We start from the raw sequence: 16,660 nt of genomic DNA, 5'->3' as shown, positions 1-16,660 counted from the left end.
CACAGGAAGTTGTCGTAACTTCAGTGTACATGCTCACGTCTGCACCAAACTGTACATGTAGGATGAGAGTCCCGCCCTGAACACATGTACATGCTGACATTCACCCACAGTCATAGCGCCACCTGCTGGCAACAGAAAGTGACTTTTAACGAAGCAGCCCCCGCCGCACGTTTCACCTACGTGCACAAATTTTCTGTGGTACGTGTATCTTGTCCAGACGCACAAAAAAGCCTCTTGGAGCGATGCCCTACAACCAAAAGGAAGCCAGCCATTTTGAATTTTACGTCAAATTTTGGATGATTTACACACTTCGTACTTTAACGAACTCCTCCTAGGGATTTAGTCCGACCGACTTCAAATTTGTGGTGTGCCTTCTAAAGTTATTGAAGATGAAACGTTGTGCTATTTGCGAGTTTTCGTCAATGGGTGTGTCCGTGGCGTGGCGTCAAAGATCAAGTCTTCGCCATGACACAGGAAGTTGTTGTAACTTCAGTGTACATGCTCACATCTGAACCAAAGTTTACGTGCTTGATAACTCTCCCACCCCGCTATGGAGGACCGATCCTGACACAGTCAGAAATAAATACAGAAATAAATAAATGCTCAACAAATAAATAAGCATCCAATTAAATACACAAAAAAATAAAGTAAATAAATAAATGTAGGTAGTAATTAAATTATACAAGGAAACATAAATGTATATATTTTAATTAGTGCCTTTACTTATTCACCTCAAATAAGATTGATTTGATTATACTCACAGGAAGTATAAAACCTGTTACATGCGTCTATTAAAAGTAAAGTAACACAAAAATGTCAGGGAAATTACTTTACTTAGAATTAAGTACTGCAGTTGTACATTTGAAATACCTTCCTAACTTTCTGATAGGAAGCCTTCTTGAGGTGGTATAAAACATTTCTTCTTATATTCTGATTTGAGTTGTGGACAACTATGACCACATGAATTAAAAAAATTAAACATTTCACTGCCCAAGTCAGCTATAACAATAGTCTTGTTCATTAGACTACATGCTGTACAGTATTTGTGGACAGATTTTGTCCCAGGATTTATTATGCATTTCTTCTTCTTCGTTGCATGATTTAGAATAATAAGGTGAGAAATGGGTCTATTCTGAGTTCATCCTGCACTGCAGCAGCTAATAAAGTCCATTTAATCCCAAAAACGCTTTTCTTTTAGGAAGGCTGGAGCAGAAAACAACTCACCTTTCTCAAGTTGTACAGTAATGTCACATGTGTATGAAGGTGGATCAAACAAGCTAATCTTAAATGTCAAAGTAGAGAGGAGCCTAGTAGGCCTATTTATTTTCATTCATTACACAATATGAATAAGCTATGCAGACAGTTGTAAAGAAAGAACATCTTTTTCTTCTGTTCTCTACTTGTTATAGTTACACAGTATTAGGGGTGTGGGCTGTATTAAAAGTATCCACTGTTCTCCCATGCTCTAACACACAGTAACGATGAAATGTGTGCTGTTCTCACATTCTTCCTCTGTATGTACACATAAACAACAAGGCAGGGAAATATAAAAGGAATTTATTTTATTGTTTGGGTACATTATTGTTCAGTGTACATGCTCACATCTGAAACAAACTTTACGTGCTTGATAACTCTCCCACCCCGCAGACTACACACCAATACCGATTTATATTCATAGCGGCAAGTGCTATGTAGCTCCACATAGGGGACACAGGAAGTGACGTATAACACCTTCATGCGGCGTCGGAACCGCGTAGCAAATTCACAGCCGCACCGGCAGAGCTCCAGAATATGCAACTCGGCCGGGTCACGCGCGGACGCGCTACAAGTGCGAGGGCGCGCCCAACGCTGCTTGCAGCTTTAATATTATTTGAAACTGTTGTTTGAAGATAAAATTACTTCATAATTTTGCTTTCAAGTGAAATGTGGCCTTGTGATTTAACTGGAAAGTTCTATTATTTCATTGCTAAAGGACAAGTTAGGGTGCTGGTTAATGCATGACAGGAAATACTAATGCTGTCATACTGAAAGAACAAAAAAGATATGGGCCTTTTGCATCATCAGCTATTTATACCATACTTTAGACCACAAGGCAGGAAGCCTTTTATATTTTCTTTGTTTGTAGGTACAATAAAGGTGTTAAAGATTTGGGTATGTACCTGTTTTTTCCTGTTGATGTAGTTTGACCACTTAAAGTTTCCCCTTGTGGGATTAATCTTCTTAATCTTAATCTTAAGAAGAACAGCCTGTAGGGGGCACTAGAAGGACTTCAGGGACCAAGTAAATTCTAGGTTGTTTTATTTATTTTGCATCACTGTTATTTTGGTGAAGAATAATGAGTAGTTTACATTCAGTAATTTCTGTTTTCATGTATCTACAAGAATTAGCAAGAAATGGCAGCTTGACTAGTACAATAGCAAATATGTTTTTCTTAGTATTTCCTTAAAATTCTTTAAGGAAAGTGCCCCATATAATCACATTTCCATCATTTATTTTATATGCGGATGATACATGTGACACACACAAACACCTAAACCCCCAAAGGATGACAGGCAGCAGTTATCATCCTTTGGAGGTCAGCAGCTGGCAGAAGCTGAAAGCATTTAGTAACATCTGTGAGCACACCACACCAGATTCTTGCAAGGGTATGTGCATAGGCCTGTGTGAATGTGGCATGAAATATCCTCATCATAGACATACACAAGCCACAACACAACACACATGGCTACTCTGGTTCAAGTTCAAGTTGTATGACAACATCTATTAAATGGTGTTTGAAGTGCAATACACAGTAATATAATGAATTGCATGAAAGTCACTTTATGTGCAGCAAACTCAGTAATAAGATGCTTGGTGTATCCAAGCTGGACTACACCTTCCTTTTCAGCGGATATGGCAAACCCACTGTCCTAACGCATTGATGTGCCAGTCATGTTTTCGTGGACTGTCACAAGATGAGCTTGACCTATACAAAACTCTTACTGTGTGTAAAACTTTTTTTTTTTTAATTGGATAGGCTGAATAATGCATCAACATAGTTTAAAAAAATTTTGTGCTCCATTGTTAAAAAAAGGATAAAAATGTACAGGATTGCTAGGTCACAAAAAGCATGAGGTCCAGTGTGTCGACATTATTCGCACCTCTATTGTGGCAACCACGCAACATAAGCCATAGCTCTATGAAGAGACTTGAGGTCTCACCGGTTCACATGCAGGCTGTGCTCTGCCTACAGCAAAGGAAGACCGTTCATCAGGAGTACTGGGGAGTTTTCCTGGTGGGCCAGTGAACCACACAGTATTGAAATAAAGGAAAAAAACTAGTCTATTTGTATGTGCATTAATCCACTGGCGCTCTCTGTGCACATAGTATGTGGTTACTGGCCCAGACAGGGGTGGGGCCGGGCTGTTGTAATATGATTGGCTATATCAATCAATCACAAGCTCCACATTAGAACATAATATAACAGTTGAACTGCAGACCTAACCCCTAGCCCAGTTATTTGTGCTTCAAAACTCGTGGTGGTGCCGAAAAGTTGAGCATGGGGGAAAAAAAGTGCAAGTGCCTCAAAAAGCAAAATAGCTTCAATGCCATCACAGGCCCCAGAACTCAGGCAAAGCACCGGTGATGGGGTAAGATTTGGCTAGCTTGCTTTTTAGCTAAGGTTATTTCAGTTGCGAGTGAGGAAGCTAAAAGTTACACAGATATCAATGAGACATTAATGCATATCAATGAAACACTATGCTGCATTACTGCTTTTTGTTTGATTAGCTTGGAGACTAACCACAAGTCACATCTATTATTAGGTTATTAAACAACCTTGCTGCCAGTGGAAACATCAACAACTTGGAGAGAAAGTACTCTTGACTGTTGAAATTTTCCATACATCTTGTATTAGCAAAGCTAAGTGAGCATGTTTTTATTGCATCAATGATCTATTTACATTTAAATCACAGATGCATGGTCCTGACAGCCACTAGGCTTGAATGTACAGTAAATTTTATTGTACTCCGGGGCTCAGCTGAGGTGATTACATAAGGAGAACTGGATACGTGTTTCTGGTTTTGCAAATGTATTTTAATGGCTCATGTCATGGTGCACTGTATTTGCATAAAAAGGAAAGGTGTCCCCAGATGCTTTGTCCAGAGAGCTGGCTGACCAGAGACAAATTCCTGGGCCATCTTTTTTTATACTTTTTTTCTTTTTACCCCCTGGCCTACAGAGAGGGTGGGGGGGGGGGGGGGGTGCTGTGTGTGGTAGTCTGCTCTTACAGCAGAATGCACACACTCCTGTAGAGACTCATTCTTTTTCTTCACTCTTTTCACTTTTCTTGTTGAGAAATTCAGGGCTGCATAGTTCACTGCCTCTGCATCACAATCCTGCAAATAATAAATGTCTATTAATACATAATTTATTGATTAGAACTCTAAAATTAAGAATTATCTGATCATCTGCTACAAATAGTACTCTTATCAAAGACTATGTGTAGCAATTGTAGAAGTTATCTGTCAGGTATTAAAAATACTAAATACTGCAGAGTGTCATTTTACTATGTACGTTTTTTTGGCAGCCTAATACGTTTTATCATTTTTAATAAATCTGTCAACTATGTGAAACAGAATAAATAAAATATTTTGCAATTACATTATGAGCAAAGAATTAAAATGCACACAGGACTAAAGAGTGAATTAAAGACATTAGATAAGCCTGGGGAGTCAAAAGACATAAATGATTGTAACATTGAACATTGAAAACTAGGATGGTTTTTGCCTCTCAATTTGGTGTCAGGTGTCAAAGATAAAAGCATATTTACCAGCTCAGTTGATTGATCCATTGTCAACTTGTCATATACAGGGTTACGGTAGGCAGGATTTACTTCTGCTGATAAAAGCAAAAGCTTTAGAAAGTGTGTCTAAAACTTTTTTCAATGTTAAAAGACCTCACACTTTCGGATGCGTTAATGAAGAGGCTAAAACCCATGGGCACTAGCAGTCGCCAGTACGTGTCTTTAGGCGTCGGGGAGTGAGATTTGCTGACTGCACAGCTATCTGGCTTCCATTACAAATGCAGTCTATTTATTCCATCTTTACCATAAAACCGTAGTTAGTTGTTAGTTTGCAGAACTTACATTTACATGCAAAAACGTAGGGTGAGCTCATAAAATCTATAATTATTAAAATAATAATTAAATTACAGTATTTCGTTGTTTACAATGCAGTTTGTTTAAAGGGTGATAAAGATTAGATTCTCTCCCCTGCATACAGAACATTACTTTAAGTAAACATTAGCCTGTGGTGTTTAAATAATTATGTGGCATTTCCACTTTAACAGATGTTGATGTAAAGTAATGCAAGTAAATGTTGTCCCAAAGAAGACCCATGAATGGACGTTTAGAAAAACCCATATATCTTTAGGCTTAAACCAATAAATTACTACCTATACTAGCTTAATAAGGACAAAACTTATTCAGTGGTTCATAATTGCAAGTGTAGGCGACACAAATGACATTTTGTAGGTTAGTGTTTAGACAAAGTGTATAAACACTTCACAAAAAAATCCATGTACATTTCAGGAACCTACCATTGCAATGTTCACAAACTCTTCTTTGATTTACACAGAAAATAAGGACAACAATCACAATCACACAGCAGACCAACAGTACCCCAAGCACAATGACAACAGGGTCCGGTTCTGGTCTTGGAATTACAAAAATGCAAAAGAGACACACAATACCTCATTCATGTTTGTTAATTTCAATGAATACCTGGAGCAATATTTAGCAATAACTTATACCCAAATTGTTGTAATACTAAATTGTTATTGGCTGTTTAAGATACTGTCATGAAAAAATACTTCTACTCTGATTAACATTTAAAATCTGAGATCTGTGATCCTCTCTGACTTAAAGATGCAATTTGAAGGGGAACTTATGCACAGATAAGATTTTTAGAAAAAGATATTTATCCATAAATATATGCAGAGTAGTAACAATGAATTATTGATATATGTTATACTTTTTTGCCTGGCTTAATGTAAAACTTAAAACAAAGTATTGAAATAGTTGTTAAAAGTATGTTCAAACTTTATAAGTGTAGTACACTATGCTATGATATATCTAAATGTCTGTCATGAAAGGACAATTGGGTTTTAATCAAATAACATAACATTTTTCATCAAATTAGGGCTGCAGCTAATGATGATTTTAGTCCTCGAAGCTTCTATAGATTATTTCAACAATTCATCGATGCATCGTTTAAGAAGTACTTCTGCTTGACGGTGGCGGCAGCGCGCGCCAAGTAACAGGATCAGCTGTGCACATTTACAGGTCCTTTTGGAAATTCATAGTGTGTCATACAGCAAACATCAGACCAACAACAAGACAGCTGCTTCACCAACACAAACATCACCCGAGTGCTATACAAGTTATACTAAAGGCTCGTGCAGACTACACAACTTTCAGCGTCAGCCAATGGCCGTGCTTTTCACACAGAGCATACAGAGCTTGCCGTCTTGTGACGGGAGTCTGGAAGTCATTGTGACTGATCGTTGACAGGGGGTAAAACACTACACGAGCTGACAGCAGCACCCGACGCTGATCTCCAAACCACGTTTAATCAAGAAAACACACTGAAATGTGAAACGGGAAATGAGCGATCCTACACAAAAAAATAACTTGTTTGTTATTATAAAGATACCAATTATAAAGACAAATAATATGTGTGAAAAGATGGATTAGTACACACGGGTAGCAGGGATTGTCTGAGCTACAGAGAGAGCTGGAGGTGAGTAAAGAGGTGCAGCTCCCCAACACCCAGTTAAAGAATGACTGTAAGGTTACAATTCACGGACTAAAAAGGAGAACAACAAACGCACGTGTGTACATTTTCGGCTGAGGACTGCGGCTTACTTTGGCTAGCCTTCAACTCAACAATCAACCAGGATTTCAGTTAATTGCTAAAGTTGCTGTTACTGTTACCTTGTCTGTGGTTCACTAGCAGATCACCGGGTGCTTTCTGATTACTCGCTGTCATGCTGTTGCAAGTTTGTGCTGTACGGTGGTTTTGTTTTACGATGCAAAGAATTTGCGTCGATGCATTTTAGTAATTGATTTAATCGATGAATCGTTTCAGCCCCAGATCAAATCTCACCAGTTCACAAACGAACATAAAGAATTTAAAATACATACTTTTCTCTACTTTGGTTCCTTCACTAAACAGGATCTCTCCACATGTGACCACAGCACAGTAGTATGTCCCAGCATCAGAAGAGTTCTGTATAGTTTTCGACAGACTGTAGACACAACTTCCTTCTTCTTGTTCATCACTGCTGTTCTTGTTACTGTAAATTATGCTTGGATGGGATTCTCCTGAACCAGCTCTGAACCAGTAAACACAGTGTTCCCCTGGGCACTGATCTGTGTTTCCTTTGTTCTTGGAGAGAAGTGAACACTTAAGTGTCACTGAGCCTCCCGGCTGGACTGATGCTGTCTCTGGAGTTTGTTTCACATTGACAGATTTCTGCTGATTACGATCTGTGTGATTCCGTTAAAAAAGTCATCAAAATCACTTAACAATCTCAGTTATTTGTATGGCTGCAAAACTTGGGGGTGAATGTCAGGGCTTTATGGAAAGTAACTTACCATTCACAGCCAAGAAGGTTCCATTAACAAAACTCCGTGAATACGCTGTTCCGCTTTGACAGAAGTATGTTGCTTCATCCTCTTTGATGACATTTCTAATGGTAAGTGAATACTGAGTCTGCCCCTGTATGACTTTGAACCGTGGGTTGTTAAATTGTCCACTAAGTGTTTGTCGGATATGAGTTCCTGTTGCAACTAATTGGACCATAAAACCAAGAGACTGCTTATACCAGTGAAAGAATATGCCTTCCCTATCAGAAACTGGACAGTGCAAAGTAACATTCCCACCAACTTCAACCACAGTCAAAGAGAATGGGCGAGGATCATCTGCACTTTGAATCAGGTCTAAAGAGACAAAAACAAACGAAAATCATAAAAAATGGAAAGTACCTACCATCAGAAAGGTTATTGCATTGCCTTTTCTTTTAACAACGCTTTAAAACATGTCAGTATAAATAATTATTATTTAAAGTTGCACTTACACACTGTACCAAGAAGAATCAAAGCAGACAGTCTTTTGGTCATTGTGGTAAAACAGCCTTCTCAAGCACAATTGATGCCTTCCTACCTAAATGAAGGTTTAGTCACAAGATCATCAAAGTCTACAAAGTGGAAATCAATCTGATTGGCTGAAACAAAGAAAATGCACTTCCTTCCTAAATTAAGCATATCCATGATGCATTTTTACCAACTCTTTGATGTGCACGCATTGTTTATTGTTGCTTTTACAGTTACTACTATTACTATTATAACAAGTTAATTGTGATTCAGATTCAGCTACTGTACATGCTGTCTTTCACTTTTTCTGTGTGTTGTCCCCAGTTTTAATGTGATATAGACTCAGCTGTACCCACCTCTGATGTTGTCTTTTCTTGAATTTGAGACTTTAACCTTGTGAACACGTTTGTGTACAACCTAATAAGACTTCTAAAAGAGTCTGAGTGTAAGAGCCTGTATTTTTAAGGGCTTTTATACTGGGTTAGCAATACAATTTATTATGTAAGCATCAAAATGACTTACAGGTCAGCTGTTACTGTGATGTAGAGACAGAGCTCAGATAAAACTTTATGGATGAAAGATACATTTGTTACAAATTAATTAGGGCTGAAACGATTCATCGATTAATTTGATTACTAAAAAGCATCGCCACTACAACTTCTCCCAATTGCAGGTGAAAGATAACGAAGAAGCAGGAAGCTCTTTATGTTGTAAGTACACAGTGTCATGTTTCAGATTGTTACATTGACTGGGGAAGAGCACTTTCCCTTTCAACAGAATTGCAACATTCACCAGAACTGGCAGATCCCCATTGGTGCCCCGTTCTCCCTTCACAGATAAGTGCAGGTTCAAGAGTCTGGAGATGCCGCACTGAACATTATGGTGCCTGCAACATCACCAGGATGACCAGTTTGGCGAAGCATCAGTGATTGTCTGGGGAGACGTGTCCTTGGAGGGTCACACACAGTTGATAGCCCAAGTTACCCTGACTGCTGTTAGGTACCAGGAGGAGCCATTGTCAGATCTTACGCTGGTACAGTGGTCATGGGTTCCTCCTGGTGCAGGACAATGCCCTGCCTCATGTGGCCAGAGTGTGTAAGCAGTTCCTGGATGACAAAGGCATTGAGACCACTGACTGCCCCTCACATTCCTCAGACCTGAATCTAATTGAGAACCTCTGGGACGTTATCTATCTGTGCTTCCAAGGCTGCCAAGAAGCACCACAGACTTTCCAGGAGCTCACTGATGTCCTCGGACACCATTTGCCATCTCATCAGTAGCATGCCCAGTTGTTGGGAGTGCATACATGCACATGGAGGCCAAACACACTACTGAGTCACAGTATGAGCTGACAGTCATGCAAGCGGCCTGTGATAAAAAATTTTTACTTTGATTTTCAGTGTTATTTTGAATCCAGCCCTGAATCAGTTGGTGATTTTGGTTTCCATTGTCTGTTGTTACATCATTTTTATTTAAAATTATACATTGTACAGTAAAGATTTTGAACTTTGAACTATTTCATTTATCAAGATGTCATGTGTGATTTAAGTGTTGACTATTTTGAGCAGTATATATAGGTGGAACCAGTAACTGAGTAGTATTGTGACCGTCATTCCATGAGTTTCACTATATTATCACATGATAAAACTAAATGTGTGTCCAAAATCCTGCACCTGAAACTAAAATTTTCCTGTAAGCTTTTTAAAATTAATAATAACAATAATTAATATTCCCTTTGCCTTGGTGGAAAGGTTGAAGATCAGTGTTCAAAATGGTAGTAATGGAAAGAGAGAGAAATGTTTTTGTAGCATCATCTAATTTTGTCAAATCAGAATGCACAGATATCAAATAATCCTGTTTCATGGCTAATCATTGATATTCAAGGCCACGCCGTGGACACGCCCTTTGACAAAAACTCACTGCATCTTTGGAGGTTCACTTCCAGCTGCCAGCTGGTGGTGCTATGAGGTTGAGTGAATATTGGTCCTGTAGATGTGTTCAGGGCATGACCCTTGTCAACCATGTGAAATTTAGGACAGCTACGACTATGTACGGTGAAGTTACATCAACTTACTGTTTCATGGCGAAGCATCGAACTTTGCTGGCACACCACAGACACGCCGTGGCCCGAAAACTCACAATCTTCTCAACCAGGGTTGGAAGGGTTACTTTGAAAATTTAATCCGGTACAATTACTAATTACTTATTTAAATGTAATCAGTAATGTAATCCAAGTTCACAAAATAAAAGTAATTTAGCTTTTGGATTACTTCAAAGCCAAATAGGCAAATGAAGACAAGAGAAATATCAATGATGTGTTTTCTGCTCGGTGTATTTTTAGAGAAACACAGAATAGCAAAATCTCCTATTCCCAAAATCCGTGTTTAAATGTTTTTATATGATATGCTTTGCACTATGTAACCACTATGGCAGTATCTCGCCCATAAATGACAAAACATTGTTTTGTAGGTATTCCTGATGATATTTAAGTTTGTCATTTGGAAAACCATTTGACTGGGAGATCGGAGCACCAGGGCAGTGTTAGTGTTTACCAGAGACTGTAACGTTATAAAGGTGTTTAAGTTACACGGGGTGCGGCACCTGATTGGGAACCGTAGCCGGACAAACGGGCAACGAAACCTCGCTCAGCAGCCTCCCAGTGAACACAGCATGAACAGGACCAAACACAGCCTCAACGATCAACAGGGAATCCAGTAACTTACTGAGATGATTTACACAGAGCTTTTGTGATAGCTTTACTTTTTGCTAAACTGCTAACTGTAGCCTATCTGCCTGTATCTATGTCTGATTACTATGGTCGGTTAGCCGTGCTGCTAGCGGTCCTATTAGCTTACTCAGCCAAGAGCCAAACCCGGCAAGAAACCACCTTCTTACCGTATTCTCAGTGGTCAAACTGGCCTCTATTGGTCTTGGAGGCTGTGCTCGGTCCTGGTCCAGCTGCTGTGTTCACTCACTGGGAGCTGGAACCAGTCCGCACAGAGTCTGCATGATGGGGTGGGAACGTAAACACGCATTTGGAGCTACTGGCGACTGTAAACGCCAATCAATACCTGCGACACGTCCTTCCCTTGCTTTGTGTTTTTACAGAAACACGTACATATACCATAGACTGTATATAAAAAACACATATGGAGGTGAATAACACTGCGTTTTCTGTTTTATGGAAACTTTCTGCTTAAAGTAATCCCTTTGAGTAGTCCCTGATTTTTCAAAATGTACCTGTAATCTGATTATATCTTTATTTTCTATATTGTAACGGAACATGGTTACATTTTTGGCTTTAGAGTAGGCAGCAAAAATTGGAAGTCGATCAGACCACTTTTCTAGGAGGAGTTTGTTAAAGTACGGAGCCTGTAAATCGCTAAAAATTTAGTTTAGTCATCAAGAGGCTTTTTTGTACATCTGGACATGATATGTGTGCTACATACCTGCTTCGTTGAAGGTCACTTCAGCTATTGGTAAATATTGGCATGTATATGTTTTCAGGGCTCTTATCAAATGTGTAAAATTTGGTACAGATTTTATCATGTACAGGCAAGTTACAGCAACTTCCTGTGTCATGGCGACACTTCACTGCCTCGCCATCGACACGCCGTCAACCAAAAACTCACTTCTCACAACTTTACAACATCACATTGTCAATGTGTTGAGGGTTTTCTGGGACTGTTTTGAAGTTGATACAGTATGTCCAACCTGCTAGGAGCAATACTTCCGGTCATTTCCGGTTGCCAGAAGGTGGCGCTATGACTTTGAGTGAATATTGGCATGTTGATGTTTTCAGGGTGGCACTCTTATTATACATTTAAAATTTGGTCCATATGTGAGCATGTACACTGAAGTTATAACAACTTCCTCTTTCATGGCAAATCATCAGTTTTCGACGCCACGCCACAGGTAAGCTAGTCAACTAGTAATAACTGTTTGTACAACTTTTATTCGGTTTCATTAAATCCAAAATGGCTGACTTCCTGTTTGGTGTCGGGCATCGTTCTAAGAGGCTGTTTTGTGATAAACGTACTACAGAAATTTCTTACACGTAGGTGAAACTTTGGCCGGGGGCTCCTCTGTAGGGGGCGCTAGCGAGCTATTGCACGAGTTTTCGAGCATGTTCAGGCCCCCAAAATTGAGATTGCTTGCAGAAAAAAATTTATTCTTTCAGTTCCAATAATAGGCCCCTCACACGTTTAGTGCTCGGGATCTAAAAATTCCTTCAGTTCCAATAGGAATCTTGCATATTTCATGTCCGGGCCCTAATAATCAACATGGATTTCTCAAATGACAGTGTAAGATTTTTTACATTATCCTTTTTATTCAAACTTTGAGTAATGATTCAAGATGCACTCAACCATGCATCAACATAAATATCCACACAACACACTGTTGAGATGTATGAGGTGTGCATGTCAGCTCCTCTGTTAGCCTATAGGTGCCCAAGTTACCCATAATACTCTTCCACGCCTTGTGAAACATTTCTATATATCTTCAAAGAAAGAAAATCCGTGTGTAAATAAACAATTCATAACTCATCACTTGATTTGTGCACTAAAAAACACTCAAAAAGTAAAAGACAAATGTGCTTTGTGACCACTACTTAATCGTGTCAAAATGACCAAAGGAGTCATTATCTCACGTTGTAAATTGTCATCTGTATGATTTAACATCAAATTTGTTATCAGCAAGGCTTTCTGTGATATCCTGAATTCTTGTCCTGGGTTTTTTGAATGGACAAAGAAAGTCTGTATTACAAGTTACGTACTCCATATTCGCAGTTACTAAACCTAAACTCAAGATCATATCAGTTACTCTATGGGCCTCTCCATCACTGGATGAGTAAAATGGATGGATGACTAAATGTGTGGTGACATGACCAATTTTGTCTATGGTTACTGAGAAACAAGGGATGGCCCAACTTCCCGCAGGCTCAAATTAACCCACTCTTCCCTACTTGCATGCAATTCTCAAGAATGCAAGAATAAAGGTGTCTAAAGACCCAGAGCCCACGACAAATGCGTTGTCCAGTGAGTAGGCTGACCAGGGACAAATTCTCAGGCCATTTTTGCAGTCCGCCCCTGGCTTACAGAGAGGGGTGGTGCTGTGTGTGGTAGTCTGATCTCACAGCAGAGTACACACACTCTTCTGGTGACTCTCTCTTTTTCTTCATTCTTTTCACTTTTCTTGCCGAGAAATTCAGTGCTGCATAGTTTACTGCCTCTGCATCACAATCCTGCAAATAATAACTATAACTAATAACTATATCTATTAATACATATTTTATACAATATAACTCTGATATTAAGAATCGTCTGATCATCTGCTCTTGAGTACCAACAGTGCTCTTGTTGACATTCTATCAATGACTACTATGTAGCAATGGTGGAAGTTAACTGGTATGTATTAAATATAGGTGTCAAAGATAAAAGCACATAGGATACCAGCTCAGTTGACTGATCCATGGTCGACTTGTCATGTCCATGGTTACGGTAGGAACTCTTTGCTTCAGCTGATAAAAGCAAAAGTTTTAGAAAGTGTGTCTAAAACTTTTATCAGTGTCACAAGACCTCACACTTTACAGTTACACATTCACTTGTATGTATTTCATGCAGGCTGAGCATGATATAACTTAATGCTACTTGAATGTTATAAGGTATCATTTAATGTAATGTTATTAGTGTAACGGCTTTGTGTGATTTCAATGGGACAACACAAATTTGTGTTACTTCTTATCATAAAGTTTGTCAAATTTAAAACAGAATGTTTTGATAAATGTCAGTAGAATTTTAAGGTAGTAATTTTTAACTTTACCCATTTGAGTTTTTCCCTTTAATGGGACTTTACTATATTGTCCTGTTCTCCCCAGAGGTTGTAATAATGCATAGTCCGGACTCAAACCGGCAATCTCAGGGCGGGAGGCGGACGTGCTAGTGAGGAGGCTAAAAACCGTGGGCAATAGCGGCGGTTGCCAGTACGTCTCTTAAGGCATCGGGGACTGAGGTTTCTCACTGCACAGCCATTTGGCTTCCATTAGAACTGCAGTCCATTTATTCCAGCTTATTGTTATTTGTTAGTTTGCAGCACTTAGTTTTATATGTAAAACGTATGGTGAGGTCTTAAGATAATAATTTTAAAAGTAATTAAAAAACAGTTTATTGTATTTCTTTGATTACAACACAGTTTGTTTAAAGGGTTAAAAAGATTAGACACTCTCCCCTGCATACAGAACATTACTTTTAGTAAATATTAGTCTGTAGTGTTTAAATAATTATGTGGCATTTCCACTTTGACAGATGTTATATTGCAATTATGCAAATGTATGTTGTCCCAAAGAAGACACATGAATGGACGTTTAGAATAATCCATATAGTCTTGAAGGGAGTTCCAAATGCTGGAACATGAGCACAGCAAAATGCATGAAAAAAAATCCATGTACATTTGAGGAACCTACCGTTGTATTGTTCACAATCTCTCATTTGATTTACACAGAAAATAAGGGCGACAATCACAATCACACAGCAGGCCAACAGTATCCCAAGCACAATGACAACAGGGTCCCAAGTTGGTCCTGGAATTAGAAAAAGAAGACACATAAAACCAATTCAATGACTAAGCAATATTAAGTAATAACTCAAACCCAAATTGTTGTAATACTAAATTGTTATTGGCTGTTTAAGATACTGTCATGAAAAAATACTTCTACTCTGATTAACATTTGAGATCTGTGATCCTCTCTGACTTAAAGATGCAATTTGAAGGGGAACTTCTGCACAGAGATTTTTAGAAAAAGATATTTATCCATAAATAAATGCAGAGTAGTAACAATTAATTATTGATATTTGTTATACTTTTTTGCCTGGCTTAATGTATTAAATGTAAAACCAAATATTGAAATAGTTGTTAAAAGTATGTTCAAACTTGATAAGTGTAGAGCTTTTTAAAGCAGACAGCAGACCAGTAAGCTAATTTATTCCACTATGCTATATCTAAATGTCTGTCATGAAAGGACAATTGGGTGCATGTTTTAATCAAAAAACACAATGTTTTAATCTGACCAAATGTAATCAAATCTCACCTGCGTTAGTGGTTAAGATATATTAAAAAGTTCACAATTGAACATGAAGAATTTAAATACATACTTTTCTCTACTTTGGTTCCTTCACTAAACAGGATCTCTCCACATGTGACCACAGCACAGTAGTATGTCCCAGCATCAGATGACTTCTGTATAGTTTTCGACAGACTGTAGACACAACTTCCTTCTTCTTGTTCATCACTGCTGTTCTTGTTACTGTAAATTATGCTTGGATGGGATTCTCCTGATCCAGCTCTGAACCAGTACACACTGTATTCACATGGACACTGAGATGTTTTTCCTTTGCTCTTGGAGAGGAGTGAACACTGAAGAGTCACTGAGCCTCCCGGCTGGACTGATGCTGTCTCTGGACTTTGTTTCACGGTGACAGATTTCCGCTGACTTCGATCTAGTTGATTCAGTTAAAAAAGGCATCAAAAGCAATTCACAATCTCAGTTATTTGTATGACTTCAAAACTCAGGGGTGACTGTCAGGGCTATATGGAAAGTAACTTACCATTCACAGCTAGGAAGGTGCCATTAACAATACTCTGTGAATACGCTGCTCCGCTTTGACAGAAATATGTTGCTTCGTCCTCTTTGATGACATTTCTAATGGTGAGCAAATACTGAGCCGTCCCCTCTGTGACTTTGAAACGTGGGTTGTTAAATTGTCCACTAAGTGTTTGTCGGGTATAAGTTCCTGTTGCAACTGACTGGAATATATAACCAAGAGACTGCTTATACCATTGAAAGAATATGCCTTCCTTATTAGAAACTGGACAGTGCAAAGTAACATTCCCACCAACTTCAACCACAGTCAAAGAGATTGGGCAAGGATCATCTGCAGTTTGAATCAGGTCTGAAGAAAGGAGACAAACAAAAACTAATTTACAAAGACAAAACATTTAAAAAAAATTTAAAGTACCTTCCTTCAGAAAGATTATTACATTGCCTTTTAACAACACTTTAACACAGGTCAATATAAATAATCATTGTTTAAAGTTGGACTTACACACTGTACCAAGAAGAATCAAAGCAGAAAGTCTTCCAATCATTGTGGTAAAACAGCCTTCTCAAGCACAACTGATCCCTTCCTACCTAAATGAAGGTCTAGTCACAAGATCACTTTTACGTCTAGAAAGTGGAAATCATCCTGATTGGCTGAAATGCAAGAAATGCACTTCCTCCTAAAATTAGCATATAATATAATAATAATCCTTATTTGTAGAGCACTTTTCAAAAACAAGTTACAAAGTGCTTTAACAAGTGTAAAGAATAATACAAAAAAAGAGCATGAAAATTTAATATAAAATTAGTAAAATACAATAAAATAAAAGGGATAAAATAAAGTCAAATAAGATCGGGAAAAGCTCTCCTATAAAAGTATGTTTTAAGAAGGGACTTAAAAGAGTTCACTGACTCAGCCGACCTGATTT

General features: G+C 38.5%; 2 protein-coding genes across 2 annotated transcripts; both read right to left on the bottom strand.

The window, feature by feature from the left end:
- Positions 1–2,562: 2,562 nt before the first annotated feature.
- Positions 2,563–7,985, bottom strand: LOC119888440 (immunoglobulin kappa light chain-like; the record flags this gene model as incomplete). Its single annotated transcript, XM_038698995.1, has 5 exons — positions 2,563–2,613; positions 3,201–3,271; positions 5,578–5,693; positions 7,180–7,528; positions 7,637–7,985. Coding segments are annotated over 5 exons (936 nt in total), but the record flags the coding sequence as incomplete, so codon positions are not given.
- A 1,174-nt stretch (positions 7,986–9,159) lies between these two features.
- Positions 9,160–16,279, bottom strand: LOC119888439. Its single transcript, XM_038698994.1, has 6 exons — positions 16,246–16,279; positions 15,739–16,083; positions 15,286–15,630; positions 14,598–14,714; positions 13,588–13,655; positions 9,160–9,240 (listed from the first exon to the last, which is right to left on the bottom strand). Exons 1-6 carry the CDS (start codon positions 16,277–16,279, stop codon positions 9,160–9,162), a joined length of 990 nt encoding a protein of 329 aa, XP_038554922.1.
- Positions 16,280–16,660: the final 381 nt, after the last annotated feature.

The sequence above is a fragment of the Micropterus salmoides genome, unplaced genomic scaffold, assembly GCF_014851395.1.
Source record: "Micropterus salmoides isolate LMB-PRFRI ecotype aquatic unplaced genomic scaffold, ASM1485139v1 Ms_hic_scaffold_5, whole genome shotgun sequence".
In the NCBI taxonomy this organism is placed as follows: Eukaryota; Metazoa; Chordata; class Actinopteri; order Centrarchiformes; family Centrarchidae; genus Micropterus; species Micropterus salmoides.
This window is presented reverse-complemented; position numbering and strand designations above follow the sequence as displayed.